The following is an 18,600-nucleotide window of genomic DNA, read 5'->3' on the forward strand; positions in this document are numbered from 1 at the left end:
TATATTTTGATGATATTACTCTGTTTGAAGATCACTGAGGCCTTTAGTTTCCACTTACTGTAGGCCCCGGCCCCACGAGGACGATAACGGTCGTTTGCGTTACTGTTTAGTGTCATATAGACCGTTCTGCCACACTAGGACGACCGAACATGACAGTAAACAACTGCGGTAACGATAACGGGTCCCAAGGTGGATAGAACGGCATACGCAACGCTCTGGGGGGTCCAACGGCTCCTTATTTAGGACCTATACGATCATTTTGTGATAATGATGAGGCAATAGCCCCGCCTCCCACCTCTGCTGCTCACCCCCGGTCAAAGTAAACTGCACACTGAATTCCGATTATTTATCTTTCTCTCGATATGGACATAAACGCGAGTGAAGTCTAATCTGACAGGACGAAGACACGCAGCTCTGCTCACCTGCAGCTCCTCCCGCTGTGATGCAGCGGTGAACGGAGCAAAACACACACTTCAAGTCAGATCATCACCCTTAGCTATTTTAATTACCTCTCAAACTACATAAACTAGTTATAAATATGTTTATTTTACTGTCGGCCTGGTCACTTCATTACTGGATCAGCTGCTGCATGAGACAGACACTGACGCTGTCAGAAGAGAGGGAGGAAAAAGAGAGGCTCCGTGTATTTTATTATTATATAGAGTCATTATTCATTTGTTTTAAAGCTCAATAAATAACAAAGAAGACCTTTGACCGGCACTTTTGTAATTTTGTCCGGAAGATTTCAACTTTAATTAATAATACACGTTGACTGGCGAACATTTTTGCCCGGTTCCCTCGACCCCCACCGCGGAGAATAAACAGAAGGGTAACTATGACAACCATGCTTCTTCGCTGCTTTTGTGGAGGAAGTTACAGCGCTACGTACAGGCTCGGCATATGTACTGCTGCTTTTTCCAGCGGTTTGAGCAAAGCGGAGCTGTCTCGTGTGGACAGAAACTATCCGGTGAATATTGCGTGTGGACGGAAGCTTTTTTGCAATTGCGTTAATCCTATGCGTTTTGCCGTATGCGTCCTCGTGGGGTCGGGGCCTTAGCTCCACATGACTTAGTACCCCCCCCCCCCCCCTCACTAGTCCTGATGATGCTGCATGCCCCAGTCCCTCTCATGTCTCTAACAGTGGTTCCTCTCTTCTGTGTCTCTCTCCTCCTTTCATACCTTTTTGCATGCGATGTGTCTGCTGTGACTGAACAAGGGTCTAATGCCACGAGCAGGGGAACAGGTAAGTTTAGGACCATGTGACATTAGAAGGATGAAGTAAAGAATCTAGCTACTCTGCATCAGTCAAAGACCAAATAACAGGCTGCTTTTGCTGAGACATTGCTAAAATGTGTCTTGCTGGTGGGTGTACGTGCAGAGCTGTGTGAACAGGTAGCATGTGAGTTGTATCAGGGGCTCAGCTCTGCTTTTTCAACTAGCATGAAGGTCCCTTTCTGTTAATGCTTTCCCACCCTGGTTGGATTACCTGAACTCTTCACACCATGAAATACAAGAGTAACGATTTGTCACATAAGAGTCTGAAAGTTTACATTTAATACTCCCCAAAGAAAGTGGAGAAAGGTTTATTGACTTCAGAGTGAGGAGATTCTCAACGAGTACTTAAAACGAATAGAGTTATATATTGAGATAAATAAATGTTGTTACTGGTGCGTTTCACCATTATTAAATCTCAGCTCTCTGTCTGAGTTAACATAAATATAAGCAGCCAGCTGGAAGAGAAAAGATTGATAGTGGCCTCAAGATGGAAATGACACGTAAGACACATTTTACAGTAGGATCCGATATCTCCCGCTTGACTTCAGGAATTGCAAAAGTGTGTCAACAGAGACCGCCAACATCTGTCAATGTCAGCAACAAAGGAACATAAAAGTCTAAATGATCATTTTATTCACATCAATGTAATGAGCTCCATCCATGAAGAGTATTTCATGTCTGCTATGTTTTTTATAGGTTCATTTTGAGTTTATCAATGAACATGAACTAAGATATGGAACTTATTTGAAGTCAGATACACATCTGATAACAAGTAAATCACTTTAAGTGCTGAGGAGCAAATATATGTTTTGATTTGTTCTTCTGCACGCATAGATGGACGTACATGATGCTAACCAATGGTTAAACACTACTCCACTGATCAACAGGTCAGGACATGACACATGCAGCAATCAACAAAGTATAAGGGAGGAAAAGACAGCCGATAAACACGTGTAAAGCCTTAGAGATGGGCCTGACACGTTCACACACGTGTGTCAGAAACACTGACACATTAAGTACAATAAAAGTCTTTAGGGTATCTTTAGCACTTGCTAAACATGCTCTCTGCCAATGTTTCAACATGTCGAGCAATTTCTTTTTAGCAGCACCTATAAAGGTTTTTCTTTCAAACAATGACATGAACACCCCTCAACAGGACGGTAATGGTGGTTTGTGTCTGCTGGTAATAAAGAGGCTTTAGCAGGATGGTGTGTCCTCACTTTGTTTGACTGCCCCCAAGTGTGAAAACAAACAAACCATTTTCAATGCACCTTTAATAAGTTGTCTCGCGTTTCACCTCAACATGTGCTAAATGCGTCAACCCTCTTCCAAACGGGCTCTGCAGAGTTGTTAAAGTAATCATAAGGTCTACCAATCAACTGTATAAAAGCCAGAAACATCAGATTTCTTCCAATCAATAACTTGATTTGTATGTGCAGCACTGAGTGTGCAACCAAAAGGGAAACGCTCAGCACATTCTTGACTGTCATGTACTTATAAGCCAAGCACCTTAAATATTGTTGGTGAGGCAAAATAAAAAGGAGTTATGGTCTCGGCCTGAGAGAACAGAAATAGCAACCTGACAAGCAGACAATGGAGTGGTGGCTTTTTGGATAGCTTTACAGACCCGCAGCCAAAATCATCTATTGGTTTCCTTTTTTTACCTCGGCAGGGAACTATTTGTAACGATCAGGTCCTATTTGTGGTTAGTCTCGAGTATTGGCTGGGCCGAGAGGGTGAAGAAATATTATATATTATACACAGCAGACATGTCTGTAAATCATCTAGAAGAAGCATCTTCCCCAGGAAAGGAAGAGTGGAACAGGGACAAAGAGAATAAGGAAAAACAAGATTTCCAGAACATTGCAAACCAATCTGTCATTTGTCTGCCTCCCTGGGTTCTGTGGAAAGGCGTCTGAGGCCAGAGACTGGCAGAAAATACAAAGACAGAAAGGATGGTTTTGCAAAAGAACCACAGCAGTGAACACTCCACTCGATAGGCTAGAGGAAATGTAATTTATAATGAAATGAGATCCACAGAGTTTGGTCTGCTTTTCATTCCACAGGATATGCATAGTTTTGTGCGTGTGTATTTGCTCTGAGAGGGGCATGGTTTGAGTTGTGATTCTAACTTTGCCTTGTTACCTTGACCTTTTGCAACCAAAGTTATACAATCTCTTCTGTAGATCTGCACTTGTCTAATCTACTAAAGCTGTAGAAAACCAAGATGTACCTGAAAACTGCCTCAGATGATATGATCCCTCTTTTTCCATCATTACCTTTGGCTTTTTTGCCAGCTCATAGAGTCCTGTTGTGAACGCCTAAATCTTGAGTACCCCAAAGTTCTATGTTAGAAATGTATAGTAGGGATATTTGAGGAGTCCGTTTCTGACATTTTCAGGATCAAAAATGTCAGGTTTAACCAGAAAATGTCCATATTTGTACTCCCAGTGGACTGAATTTGATAAATGTTTTGGTCCATTTTGAAGCTTTAGGGGTTAAATGGTGACGCAACTAAACCTGTAGCACTTCCTATCTCCCACGATCATGCAAATCAATTTAACTGTCAAACGTTTCAGTGTGACCAGAGCTTTAAATATGCATGTCCACCACCTTTGACTGAATGTTGGTACATTGAATAGAAGCTCAAGGACAGATTCACCTCTACTATAGCTATTCACCTTCAAATGACTGCACCGATATGTTGGATTCCGCTGATAATATATGTTTTTCTTCCTCTCTTTCTATCTGCCTATAGGGAGCACCAGGGGAGCCAGGTCTTTCCATCATTGGACCGAGAGGAGCTCCTGTAAGTGTCTTCACCTCTCCCTACACATAATAAAGCTCTTATCTTCAATCAGAGCTGCCTGCATGCTAAGCTTTTTTATTTGCTACCATTTCAGTAGACCTCTGCTTAACACATCGTGTTCTTAAACAACAGACTTCTCGCTTATGTTGATTAAAGTAGACGTTTGGAGGGACGTGCTCTTTTCTATGGGCTCAGAACAGTCTCATAATACACACATGCACAAAGAAGGATTCACACTTGTATTTCCGGATCCACACTTGTGTTTTTCAATGCACACACAAATGTGTTCCGTTTCATATACATGTAAATAAAATCCAAATACAGATTTTTTTTTACATATATGTATTTTTGATCCTCACATATTTGTTTTCCGTTTAAATCCCCGGACCTGCAAACGCAAACCGCTTTCTGTGCACGGATCGCTGTGCATTCGTGTGTGGGTTTTTTGAGACTCCCCTGACGCTCACCCGATTCGTACTTGTAATTTTTTCTATCTATAGCCAATCAGATGTCTCCTTAATTCTATGCCAATCACATGAGCGCGCCTCCGAGGGTATGACTTATTGCGTTCATGACACTTCATATACGCATTTTGCGCTGTCCGGTCAGCTTGCTAAACAGTGGGCGGAGCTTCAGGTGATCATGCAGAGCTGCGTGTCTCCGTCATACTCACCAGCTGATCTGATCTCTCTCGCATCCGGTTATTCTTCACTCGCGTTTATGTCCATATCGATCAGATCCAGCTTTCCTGATCGGCCTTTATAGAGAGCACCGATCAAAGTATTAAGAGTGAATATCAGCTAACCTGTAGCTGTTCCCTCCACACTCACAACAACTTCATACAGACATAAATAAAGTAGCTGTATTCGCCATACAGGAAACACACATTTAAAACGGTTTTGCCTGCCGTTTTTGTGTACACAAGCATTCATTAATGGTTCGGAAAATGGCGCTGTACCTTAACAGGGCTGCCAACATTTGAGTTCAGCTTGGAGTGAGATTTTTTTTTTGGTGAACCGAAAAAAGAAACGTTCATGTGTACAGTGTTACAAATGTATTGAACATGTACAAACTAGGGTTTCCAATTAATGTACCGGGCGCTACAGTGGAATACGCACATACAGTGTACCCACGACTCTTACAATGAAGGCTCGATAATCAGCTCACAGCATATAAAATGGCACATAGGTGTAAGCAGAGGTAAAGTGCTATTTTATAAGTGTGGGGGGCTCCCCCTGGAAGATTTTTTTTTTTAAATATTGAAGTTAAATGCATCAATCTGGTGCACTTTGAGAGCAAAATTAAGAGATCTATGGATACATCTCTCAACACCCATATGAAACATAACTGTAAACAGATTTTCTTTTTCTTTATGGATATTTTACAAATCACTCCCCTTTTAAACTTTATTCTTGTTTTACTGTCATACAGTGTTTCCTAATTGTTTTTCATTTACTCTCATAAATGGTGACCAAAACGTTTGAGACCCACTGAGATAACTAGACTAAAGTTAACTATCTAAACACTGAGTCCCTTACCTCACTGAGCTGTAGTTATCTCTCAGTCTGACAGGAGAGAGCTCTCACTCTCATTGTTTTAGAAACAGCTTCTAATATCCGTTAGTGCAGCTAGCTAACCAGATGCTAACAACAACAATGCAAATAGTCCGTTTGGTAGAAATATACTGTATAATAGTAAAGTTATTTAAGATGATGTCATAGTTATTGAAGATGTCACATTATAAATAAACGCTGCAGACGGCCCCTGAGCACTCGTTTCTTCTCCGGCTGCAGATAGAGACCAATGACGTCCAGCTCGGAGGACGGCGCGTATTGGCTTTTTTTGATCAAAATGGGATTGTAGTTCGTTGTCAACCTTACCACGGTACTTAGGAGACGTCATTTGTGTATGAATAACGTTTTGTTCATGAGTTATTGATCCGTGAAATCAGAATCTCGCAATATCGTTGTTCCAACTTTACTGAACTAAGCCAGAAGACCGTCTCATTTCGTAGACTGCTCGTTTTGCTGTTCCTTCACTTTATTATTATATTTAGCCAATATACATTTATTTTGGACGAAAACTTAGCGTGAGGAAAGGCAAGTGTGGCGTGAGTGCGTGAGATATGGGTTAATTGTGTGACTCTCACGCTCAATGCGTGAGTGTTGGCAGCCCTGACCTTAATAATATAAAGGCTCGTATCTGCGTGCATTTCCTGTTCGGAAAGTGGCATTGTACTGAGAGTGGAGGTGTCCTGAGATTAGCGCCTGCAGGCAGGCTCCATGGACCTGTCAGCTCCGGACAGCGCAAAATGCGTACATGAAGTGCTACGTCATGAACGCAAGAAATCTACCCTCTTGGGGGAGCGCTCATGTGATTGGCTTAGAATTGAGGAGATATCTGATTGGCTATAGACAAGGCCGGATTAACCATATCCGTAACCTGGACAAGTGCCCAGGGGCCCTTGAGCAAAGAGGGCCCTCAGTGACAAGATGAAAAAAAGAAAAATTATTATTTTTATTTCTTTTCGGGGGCACAACCTCACTCATCATACATTGTTTTAAATGACACTCACTCTTTGCCATAAATAACACAGCTTTTCTATAGGGTCAAATTAATATATTTTCTAAACCGTCTCTGTACTGTAGGTCTCACTCAAGCCCCCAGGAAGTGCGCCGGACTCTTATGAGAATATTCGTTGTGGCCAAACGGCAGTACTACACCTCCGTTACGGCCCCTACACACGGCGGCGTGTGTTGCCACTTCAACGCTTCTGCCCATTCACTTGACGTCGCGATTCGCCGAACTGCATTGTGGGAGCAAAGCGTAGCTTCTCTCGCGGTGCTCGCTGCAAAAGTAGAGCAATGTTCTACTTTTGACGCCTCGATGGAGGCGTCAGCCAATCGAATCATATGCCAGTACAAGCTCTAGCCAATCAAACCGCGTGCTTGTGTGTCTGGGGCGGGAGATTCATGTGATTGGTTGTTGGTCGAGTTTCAGCCCCCCTCCCCCGCCGGCAAGCGACAACGCAGGCCGCCGTGTGTAGGAACCGTTAGGTTGCTGGGCCCGGAAACACTTTTTCCCATTGACTTACATTGGGAAAGAGTGGTCTGTAAATCGTTGGATAATTTTTTTTAAACTACCCAGTATGAACGTTTGTATAGCCCTTATTAAAAACATTTGGTCCTCAAGTTGTAAAATGTGCTAATAACATTATTCTGAGAGTTATTTTCCTCAGCATTATGAACGCGCATCTAACTCACGGGACCGCGCTGCCCGGCACGTTCATGTTACGTGTTCAGTACTACATGCGTTTTACCTTTACCCATGGATGCACAATAAGAACAGACCCATATCGCCTTACTGCCAGTGAGCCCACGGAGCTGTAATAATGGATATATTGCACTTGTTTGCTGTAATTCAATTCAAAAAAGTTACACATTTGACAAAATACACATCCTGTAAGAGTTTGGAGGATTTAGCAGCCTGGTATATTACACAGTTTTAGCGGCATATATATATATATATACACATGGTTGGTATTTAACAAAAAGGGGTGTTATAGTCTGTGTTGTAGTGTGTGATATTGGTATTTATGGAAACATTTTACACCTTTCCTTCAAGTATTATATATGTTTTTGTTACTTGTGGGGTACTTAACATGAATAGTCACAGTTACTATCCTTTTACTCCATCAGATTTCAAAGAGAAATAGGCTATTGTTATTTTAACTCCACCACAGTCAGTAATCCATCATCAGCTTTAATTTTTAGATAAGATTTAACTCACAATTGATCTTAACAGGCTTCAAAATACATACATTTTTATATATTACCAAGTGGTTTCATGTACAACCCACACAAGTATCATGCTAAATCAAGCTCTGTTGCTTGGATATCACTAGATCCTGTTATCAGCGTAATATAAAAGTACATAACGATTGATGTGTAACTTAGCATAATTACAAGCTAGCCGCTAGCTGCTAACTGCCGCGGCCGCCTCGTTAATATCAAATCCATCATAACAAATCCAGTACCATGCTGTCATGAACGTGCGGTGCTGTTACGTGTACGCAAATTGACGTGCTTAATGTGAACAAGCCTTTTGGGGGGCGTGGTTAAAGTTGCGCATGCTCTATGAGCGCACATACGGGTACTTCTCAGGCATGACGGTTAATCTGTGACGTTTCGCTCTCTCAAAAGTTGGCCCATTTTATCTTCATGCGCCAATGAACAGCTCTCATAGGAACCACACCATTTTACTACATATTTTAGTTGTGTAACTCTCAATGTTTGTAACTAATAAAACTCCTCGTGTACTTGTACAGCCAGAGCTCTGAGGTTTTGAGTGATATTACCTAGGTATTCCTGAGCCATACACTGTCTTGGGATCTTATCCATTGTATCTTTGTCTTGTGATTTTTTACTAAAAGGGCAAAAGGCTAGACCTACTTTGGTTGAACTATGTGGCTGCGTCCCTGCTTTTGACAAATAGGTGTGCGATTTGACATGCCAGATTGACTGAAAATTCTAAATATTGGTCATGTTGGTATGATTGGATAGGAGCGGTGTTACTTGTTGGTACGTGGGTTAGGGGGGGGGGGCATGAGCGCTCAGTGCCCAGGGGCCCCTGGAGGTACTAATCCGGCCTTGGCTATAGATAGAAAAAATTACAAGTACAAATCGGCTGACTGTCAGGGGAGTCTCAAAAAACCCACACAGGAATGCACAGCGATCCGTGCCCAGAAAGCGGTTTGTGTTTGCAGGTGCAGAGGTTTTAAACGGAAAACAAATATGTGAGGATCAAAAATACATATGTAAAACTTTTTTCTGTATTTGGATTTTATTTACATGTATATGAAACGGAACACATTTGTGTGTGCATAGAAAAACACAAGTGTGGATCCGGAAATACAAGTGTGAATCCTTCTGTGTGCATGTGTGTATTATGAGACTGTTCTGAGCCCATAGTTTCCAGGCTTGTGGGGTACTGGCTCAAGTTTATGTTAGCTGAGCCAAGCATGAGAATGCACCACAAACTATAGAATAATGGTATATAATTACAGACTGCGTGGATGCAGCAGCATTGTTCAAGGTACTGTGATTTGGACATACTTTGGATCATTAGTCATGCTTGCTTTATCAGGGAAGAAAGCAAGACATGTGATCCTGCTCCAACTGGGGTCAATGTAAGTTATCCAGACACTAGGCCTTAATATATTATATTGACATGACCCACATTCTCTTTATATGAGGCCCATTACATACATTTTTCAGGTGAACAATGTGGCCTGAAAAGTAGAATAAAATGCCTTGAAAAAAAAAGATGGCCCAAGGGTCCAGCCAACTTAAGTGGAACACACATCTGCTCTTCTAATTGATGGTTCCTAGAATCCATAGCTGTGTGCCCACTCCTCCATGATGTTAATAGGCGTCTATAATGAATAACAGGCTGTGGAGGAAGTTCTGTGCAGGCGGAGCCAAGTCCTGAAGCTAGAGGGCCAGTCAGTCAGAAACACTTAGAAGCTGGTCTCCACAGCAGGTGAGACTGACACGAGAGACTCCAGACCTGACCTTAATTGGAACAAGGGACTCAATTCAAGAGAGAAGTGAAGGGAAATGAGAGGGAGTGACAGCTGAGGCCGGCCTTAGTGCCTTTGCTTCTTCTCCTCTCTGTCATGTCAGCGGGTTAGATGATCAGTGGGGATATACTTTCCAACCTACAGCTGGACTATGGGCTGCAAAGTCCTTTTGTAGTGAAATGCAATTGATGCATCATAGCAAATGCACAATCACTTCTTAAATGCATTGGAGGAAAAAACATTTTAAAGAAAATATTTTCCGTGTTTCCAGTTTTGGACAACTTAACTTAAGGTCTAATGGTCTTCTTCTAAAAACAGAAACCAACTCAGGAGGTCCCTCAAATGTTCTTTCAGGAGGATAAATCTGCATTCTTGCTCAATATTTTAGAGCTTTCAGTTGCACATCACACGCTTCATCAGGCGATGCATCGTCGGACTAAGGTTGAGTGTAAAATGTCATACTAGATCTTTGGAAAAGTACTTTGACAAAAATAGTACCTAAACCACAGGGTTGTTGGAGCTTGCTCACAAGACTTTAAAACTAGGGCTGTCAAGTTAACGCGTTAATAACGCGTTAACGCAACAAAAAATTAACGCCACTAATTATGTTAACGCAATTAACGCTAACGCATGTGTATTGTTTGTCCTCGGCCGCCCCGTGACTTTAAAATACCATCTACAAGCTGATGCTGACAGCCCCGCTCCTGCGGTCCGCTTGCGGCAGACCACACTTCCACGCTCACCGGCAGGCCCTGACTGGCCATCGGGAGGACCGGGAGGGTGTGTGTATGTGTGGCGCGAGCAAGCGAGAGAGAGAGAGAGAACGGGCACACCTTACGTGTATTGTTGTTGTTAGCATCTGGTGCTAGCTAGCTGTGCTAACGGATATAAGGAGCTGTTTCAATGAAAACAGAGGAGCGACATTTTGCCGACAACTGCGCCGAGCACTTTAGTGCGCGCAAAATGATTGCAGCGTCCAGGCAGCTCCCGTTCGAGCATATGCCTTGAGTTACACATAGCTCCAACGATCCATCACAGTGTCTCTCCACACACACACACACACACATACACACACACACACACACACACACACACACACACACACACACACACACACACACACACACACACACACACACACACACACACACACACACACACACACACACACACACACACGTCACACACACACACAGAGACACAAGTTCAAAAGAGCGTTACCGGAAAGCCTGCCCGTCCAGGGGGACCCTGAAAAAGGGGTGAGAGAAAGTTGGTACAAAAGGAAAGAGTACATTTTACACATAAAGTCCTCATTACGATATATGCTGTACCGAACCAGGCCAGAACCAAATCACTTGAAGTGGTAACCATCCACACAGACACAGGCGTTTTGTAAACCGGGGATTGTCTAAATAGAAAATACAATCTGGGTAAGCACAGCTTGAATACATTATCCAACCAGATAACCAGAAAACACAATGGACACACACACACACACACACACACACACACACACACACACACACACACACACACACACACACACACACACACACACACACACACACACACACACACACTTTGTATTGTATTATTGTATTGTATGAGAGAGGTTCCAGGTTGAATTGAGGCGGATATTTGTAATATTCAGAGGTTGTTATGTTTAATATTCATGAGAATATTTGTCATTGATCAAATGATAATAAACAAACATTTGCATAAAGCATATTTGTCCACTCATATGTTGATAAGGGTATTAAAGACTTGAAAAATATCCCTCTAAGGTACATTTAGAACAGATAAAAAATGTGTGATTAATCACGATTAACTATTTTAATCGACTGACAGCCCTAGTTATAATAAACATACATACATACTGTATGTTAAATGGATATACCCCCCTTCTTTCATTTATCTTTTCATTCCCACAACAATATACATAAAGAAATGGCATATTTTGGACATAGTTCGAATGGTGATTAATCATGATTAATTCATTTTTAAGCTGTGATTGATCTGATTAAAAAATGTAATCGTTTGACAGCCCTATTTAAAACGTTTCTGTTTCTTTGTCAAATTATAAAAACTTGGATACAAATCCTAAACATAATGCTCCCCATTCAAAGCTCTATCTAACTAACTACATCTGTGTTTCCCCTAGGTTTACTGCCTTGGCAGGGTGCTGCTCGGGTACCCCCTGTAAGCAATTCTAGAACCCTGAAGGCAGGAGAAACTGAAAAGAGTCGAGGGAAGCTTATAAAAGTTAACAGCATTTAATTACACAAAAGATGCGGTGGTGTACAAAATGAAATGTGCGAGTGGAGGCGCTCTCCACATCAGACCGGTCAGTTCAGGTCAGGGGGTCGAAGAGGTCAATCTTGGCTTGCTCTTCCTGTTGTCATCTGAGGTCTTCTCCTATTGGCCGGCGTCGTCGGGGGGCGGGTCCAATGCAATTCCTGCCTTTTTCTGTAGCTAAATTACAACATTCTGGTGTCTGTGGTTATTTAAACATTCCCTAATAAACATTATTCAGCGTCAATAAATGAGTGCTAATCCCAGTGTGCTCAGTGTACAACATCACATGTCATTTCGCCTTGGTTCAAGGTTTGAAATCGTATGATTCCGCCAGATGCTAAATGCTAACCGGAAGTGACGAATTTTCAGAATAAAAGTGTTAAGCTAATAGTGAGAACTTCCGGTTTTTCAGAATAAATCAGATTTAAATCAAATCGTGTATTTAATTCAAATTACGCCATATCAACATTGATTTTAATTTCTAACACGCCCGAACATTTTTTTTCGGGACACCCACATTTTTGTTATCCTCTGGAGCAGAGAGAGGAGCTGTGGATTATTGTTATTGATATCGTACAGTAACAAAGTATTTGTACATTACAAAGTAATAAAGTACAGTGTTACACTGTGCTGTATTACTTTTATTCAAACTGTATTCCCTTCGTATCATGTAGCCCATAGCCGTGGGAACATGTTTCAAATGGGGGGTGCTGTCGGGGGAAGATTTTTTTTCAACATTATAAAGTAAAATGCTTCAATCTGGTGCACTTTGAGCTGAATTGCCAGAGACTAGATCTAAGGGGTACAACTCTAAACACCCATATCGAAAAGATCGGTTTACATTTTAATAATCAAATAAGTATGTGGACATAACCAATAACCTAACATAGCCAATAACAAGTAAATGTAACTTATTTTATTTTTGTTGTTCATTTATTTCTTATTTGACCAGTTAACATTTATTTATTTATGCATATTCTTTAATCTCTCCAGATTTAAACAATATTTCTGGTTTATTGTCCTATAGTATGCACTGGAATGATTTCAAACCTGTTTTTATTTATCCCAATAATTATAAAGGTGTGCCTTGGAAATATTTGTTTACATAAATTGTTAACAAACCGTTTGAGACCCTCTGAGATAACTTAGACTAAAGTGAACTATCTAAACAGTCAGTCCTTTACCTCACTGAGCCTCTCAGTCTGTCTGGCTATCAGTCCTGTCCAGACAGCTGATATCTGTCCTGTGTGTGAGCTGCGGGCGCCTGATAAGCCAACATCCCCCACTTTCATCGTACAGGGCAAATGGAAACTGTAACCGGGGTGAAAAGGGTGTTATCTTTACTTAATTATGAATGTTGTTACATCAGGGCTGAAAATTCGTTTTTTTGTATTATATTTCCATTTAATCTTGTGGACGTGCAGATTCCCTATCCTCCATTAGGGGGTGCTGCAGCACCCTCAGCACCCCTACTTCTCACGGCCCTGATGTAGCCTACACTTCTTCCTTTCATTGATACATTTAAATCACCTGACTACAGCATATAACATACCTGCTGCAACCCTGTGCTGCTGCTGCTTCTCTCTGCCTCATCCTCTATTGCTGGAGGCAGCTCCTCCTCATCTGATCTCTGATATGAAAGCAATCGTGTTATGATCATATTGAGCTATTGGTGTGAGTCTAACATTAAACAAGCAGTCTGCTTGTCATACATTGCTGACGATACATTTTAAGAGGCAATTTGTTGAGTCACTGCCGCTAAATGCCGGTAGCATTAAGCTAGCAAATCCTGCATTAGCCTCACATCAACAGGTGTAGACAGAACATCCAATTATCCTGAGCTAATTTACTGAATAAACCAACTCACATATCCTGTCTTTTTTTTCACCCAACTCATTAGACTATTCTTCTGCTGGCGTTTCATTGTTCTTTTCTGTCAAATTCAATACTGTAGTTCAAAACCGCGGTACCTGCTCACCATCTGTGAGCTATTTTTAGAATGCGCACGCTACGTTCGTTGTCACATTCGTGCGCGTCCACCTGGGCAGGGCAGGCTGGTGTTTCCTTCTCCCGTGAGGACAACGGGTTGCGGTTAAAAAATCATAATAAACGAATTTTAAACTGGGGGGGGGGCACGACAACACAAGCTGGCAGACAGCAGAGCTCGGGGAAATAATGCAGATTAATTGACTTTTTTAAACTTTGCTGTTCTCCTCCTTTCCTCCGCTCTTGTCTCTGATTGTGAGTGTGTGCATTCGTGTGTGTGTGTGTGTGGGGGGGGGGGGGGGGAGCAGAGCCTTCAGAAACCGAGTGGAGGGAGAATGTGAATACACAAAGCAGTGGACACTGAAACATGCACATTGGATAAATAACATAGGTGTTTAGTTTATTTAATAAAAGAGCACATGTGAAAAGTGACTGTAGATAGATTACTTCAGTTGCAATTTGGTGCTATATATATATATTTTTTAAATAAAAAAACACCTTGAATTTCAAGCAGGGTGCCGTTGGCCCGCCAAGACAATGGAAGGGGAAACACATTAGTCACTTGCACCTCTTGTCATTGTCTTACAGCTTTATTTTCTCATCATTCCTTCTCTTCAGGATAATATATGTCTTGTTATTTTTGAAAGGGCAGGTTATCAAAGCTATGCTGATCAAAGCATGCTGGCTAATTGAAATGGACAGTCATTTGTTAAGCTCTTAAACTCTTATAGTAATACATGTTTATTAGATTAGAACTTTGTGTCCTTTTGTCCAATTTCCTCTGGTGCTGCCTGAACAAATTCACACACCAATACATCATGAGAGTCTTCAGTGTCACTTGTGTCAAAATCTATTTGGGTCCTCCTAAAATACCTCAGTGAAGTATTTGGGGTGGGGGGGAGAGGGTTGTATCTTCTCTCACTGAGCTGCTATCAGCTTCACGTCAGACTTTCAGAAGAACAACAAACACATGACTGACTTTCTGTTTCTCTTCAGGGACAACCTGGAACAAGAGGATTTCCAGGATTTCCAGTAAGTCATACCATCCTCAGTCAGGCTGACACTTTTATAAATTAAACACATTGATAATTTGTGTCAAATATGGACATTTCTGATATCATTGATTGGGACGTGATCCGGCGATCCTTCGGTTCCAAGTCCCTACAGACTGAGCCTCTGCCACAACTAGCATAAGCTATACACGTAGCTTCCATCCAGCAGCTGTAGCACTGAGGGCTGCTGAACTGCTCTCAAGTCAGTTGGGGGGTGAAGAGAACTTTACTTTGTTACACCAACTTTCAGCTGATATTTCTGAGTCCTGTGCAAGGCCTCTGCATGGTGATGATGTATAGTATACCCTGAATCAGGACTAATGCTAACCAAATGTCACTTTACTGCCAACATTACTTATTAATCATTACTCACTCTACCTCTGCACTTTAGCTTTATTGCTATGTATTTAGCACTTAAACTGTTTTCTAACTAATGTATAATGGTTCCAGCTGTTGGTGCAGTCATTTGTGATGAACTCTAACATTTGCCCCTCTTCTTTTATCCCAGGGTCCAATTGGGTTGGATGGCAAGCCTGTGAGTTTTCCGCAGTTCCTGTCATAAAGTGAAATAACTGAGTAATTGAGTGTTTCTTTAGAAGCAATAACCAATCATAGGGTCATGATAATGAGCATACTTAGGATAATAATAATGATGGTCATTACTGTAATAAAATCAAGTGTCATTAGTGTTATTATAGGGCGGGCTTAAACATGCTATGGATATCTAAGAACTACAAGAAAATCAGTTTGCATTGGTTCCGTCACTCCACCACCTGCCCTGACCTCTTTAATGTTCACACAGGGACAGAACGGACAAAAGGGAGACATGGTAAGCATTCCTTACATTTTTCATCATCACAGTTTCAATATAATACCATTACTACCAGTCAAGCACTCATTTGAGCCAATAACAATTGAATGACATGTTCACACATTTACAACATTTAAAAATCTTGTTTTGCTGCGCAGTTTAACTTTAGCTTTGTGTTCATTTTGAGCCCACGCAGTTATAAGACAAACAGAGTGGTGCCTGATGTATGCACACAGTGATGGGCTAACAGTGGACGGTCACATGGGAGCTGTTAGCAAACTGTGGCTTAAATCAGTGGTAGTAGGCACAAGTCTAACTACCTGGAATGGGCACTAAGGGATTGTTCTGTGTTTTTACTGGGACACATGTAATGCCCCCTTCACTAATAACAGTCTATATCCCTAAAGGTCATATTATGAGCATCATGTTGCTGGTGAGACAGGAATAGGTTTTTGAAGTCATTCAGTTTAGATTACAAGTGTGTGTAAGATAAGGTAAGATAAGATAAGATAGGATAAGATAAGATAAGATAGGATAAGATAAGTTAAGATAAGATAAGATAGGATAAGATAAGATAAGATAGGATAGGATAGTACTTTATTTATCCCAATTTGGGAAATTTTTGCATTGCAGCAGCATAAAAATACATGGCATTGTACAATAACAATGATTGTATGAGCTTCCACAGGGTGTTATAGGGTTTATGTTCAGGTTCAGGTTCAGTGCAGGAAGTCTGTCCTATTAAAGTTGAAAATGAATATGTGGAGGTTGGAGTTTGTGTTCTATCTTAACTTAACCACATTCTTGAGCCATTTAACCTTAATGATGGAGTGTATTTGCCATAACTGTGCTCCTAACCATACCAAAGATAGCATTTGCAGGTATGGTAAAGCGAAAGAAAAGAAAACAGTAATGTGTGTCCTCTCTCCGACTATTGGAGTCCGTCTGGACATGTGACCCACCCATTGAGATCATTCTCTGGAATAATGTTTTGCTTTAATTTAGATTTGCAGTATGAAAGAGCTCTGTTGCACTTCACTGACGGTGTGGTGTAGGTCATTTCAGTGTTGTCCCGCTGGTCCTAACGCTCTGGCTTTTATCATGCCCACTGCTCATTGCAGTAGCTTCTCCAAAGCCTCTGTTTGAACACCATTACTCTCGGTCAGACAGGGGTTTGTTTTTTGAAGCAGGGGGACAGCTCCAGGGAACTCAATGCCGGGACAAACGACAACATTTCCAGGAGGCCAAGTGGGGTTGGATACTGTTGATTTTTTTTAAATATTGATTAATGAGCCCATAATGGGCTCCTGTTTCTCAGTCTCCTTCCTGATGAGGGGCTTTTAGGGCTTGCCTGCTAAATGTATAGAGATGCTGTTGCCTTCAGTGGCTCTGGAGCTTAGGGCCATGGGGTCCCCAGCATGGGGGGCACTGGATGTGTTCTGCCGGCCCTCTGCCTGGGTTCATTAATCACCAAGACGCTGGGCTCTGACAGCCACTTACAACCCGGAGCACACCCAAGGGCCTGCTGGGAAGTCAAACTCAGTGCCTTCGCCCGTAACGAGTAATTGGAATAGACTACTGAACAGCTTGTTCAGCAGACTGATTGATGCCTCGACATATTTACTCATTTCATTCTTGTTCGTTGGAGGGATTTGTGGTCAGTCATGTATGTTTTCTTGTGAAGCTGAATATCTGTTGTTGTTGTCTTGCAGGGTCAGCGTGGCGTTAAAGGACTCCAAGTAAGTTTCTGAAGTCTGGTATCAGTTCTGACATATAAGCTAATCTTTGCAGCTAACTGCTAAACCTCTCACTAATCTCACTCACCTGTGTTGTTTCTGTTACTAGGGGGAGCCAGGACTCAAGGGGCAAAAGGTGAGGCATGGTTTGAGTTAAAAAAGTATTCAGAACATTTACTGATTGTGAAAGAGTTACTGCAGCAAATCAGCAGTGCACAGCCTAGTTTTGGAAAATTGACCAAACCCTACACTTCTCATAGAGGAGAAGATGTGTTTTGTGATAAACCTCTTTCAAAGCTATTGCTTTAACTCTAAAACGCCTTTCTGATTTAAACGTGTACTCCTTTGTCTCCTCTGATTGACCTCTTTCTGTTCTTTCCAGGGTGTATGTGGAGACTACACACACCGGGTATGAAAACATACGCACATACATGTTTTACACATTCATTGTTTCACAGGAAAGTGTTTATGTTAAAGATGAGATATGATGTTTGTTTGCCTACTGTACTGCAATATACAGTATATGTTTAAATGATGACGCAAAGTGAACCTGTGTTGTTGTCCATCCTACAGCAAGTAACACACCTCTCACAGGTAAGCATGTGTACGGTTTCATAGTGTTGGAGCAGGATAGGAAAGTGAAGTTGGAAGAGGTGAGCAAGTCCTCCAGAAGCCAGACAGACTAGTAGCAGTGATGGGGAGCACATGCTGAGCTCAGCACTTCTTTGGCAGGGTCTCTGGGGTTTGGCTAGTTGAGAGAAAACAAGGCAATTACCGGCAGCCTGCTGCAGCGCTGTGTGATAAGAGCCTGTGTGTGGTGCAAAGAATAAGAGTCCACTGTGTAAAGGGGGATTTCTCAGATAGCAAAGTCCATTTCCAGCGTAATTAAACCTTTCAGTTATTAAACTGCTCCTACTAACATGATCAAAGATGTTTGTTTGGCATGCCTTGCCATTGCCTTGACTTTTGCTACCTTGAAGTAAAAACAGTTGTATGTGTTGCGATATACATCTCTGAGCAGTGCATTTTTCAGCCTTTATAAGTCTAAGAATGGG

The 18,600-nt window shown here is 41.8% G+C and overlaps 1 protein-coding gene across 1 annotated transcript in view; it reads left to right on the forward strand.

Moving 5' to 3' along the window:
- Positions 1 to 18,600, forward strand: part of col13a1 (collagen, type XIII, alpha 1) — a 91,047-nt gene that overhangs the window by 16,192 nt on the left and 56,255 nt on the right. Inside the window, exons 3-11 of the mRNA XM_079690292.1 lie at positions 1,217 to 1,243; positions 4,034 to 4,084; positions 14,943 to 14,978; positions 15,507 to 15,533; positions 15,801 to 15,827; positions 17,522 to 17,548; positions 17,655 to 17,681; positions 17,928 to 17,954; positions 18,119 to 18,139. Coding sequence (XP_079546418.1) covers positions 1,217 to 1,243; positions 4,034 to 4,084; positions 14,943 to 14,978; positions 15,507 to 15,533; positions 15,801 to 15,827; positions 17,522 to 17,548; positions 17,655 to 17,681; positions 17,928 to 17,954; positions 18,119 to 18,139 — 270 coding nt within the window. The remainder of the gene's footprint in view (positions 1 to 1,216; positions 1,244 to 4,033; positions 4,085 to 14,942; positions 14,979 to 15,506; positions 15,534 to 15,800; positions 15,828 to 17,521; positions 17,549 to 17,654; positions 17,682 to 17,927; positions 17,955 to 18,118; positions 18,140 to 18,600) is intronic.

This window comes from Notothenia rossii, assembly GCF_949606895.1.
Source record: "Notothenia rossii genome assembly, chromosome: 6".
Lineage (NCBI taxonomy): Eukaryota > Metazoa > Chordata > Actinopteri > Perciformes > Nototheniidae > Notothenia > Notothenia rossii.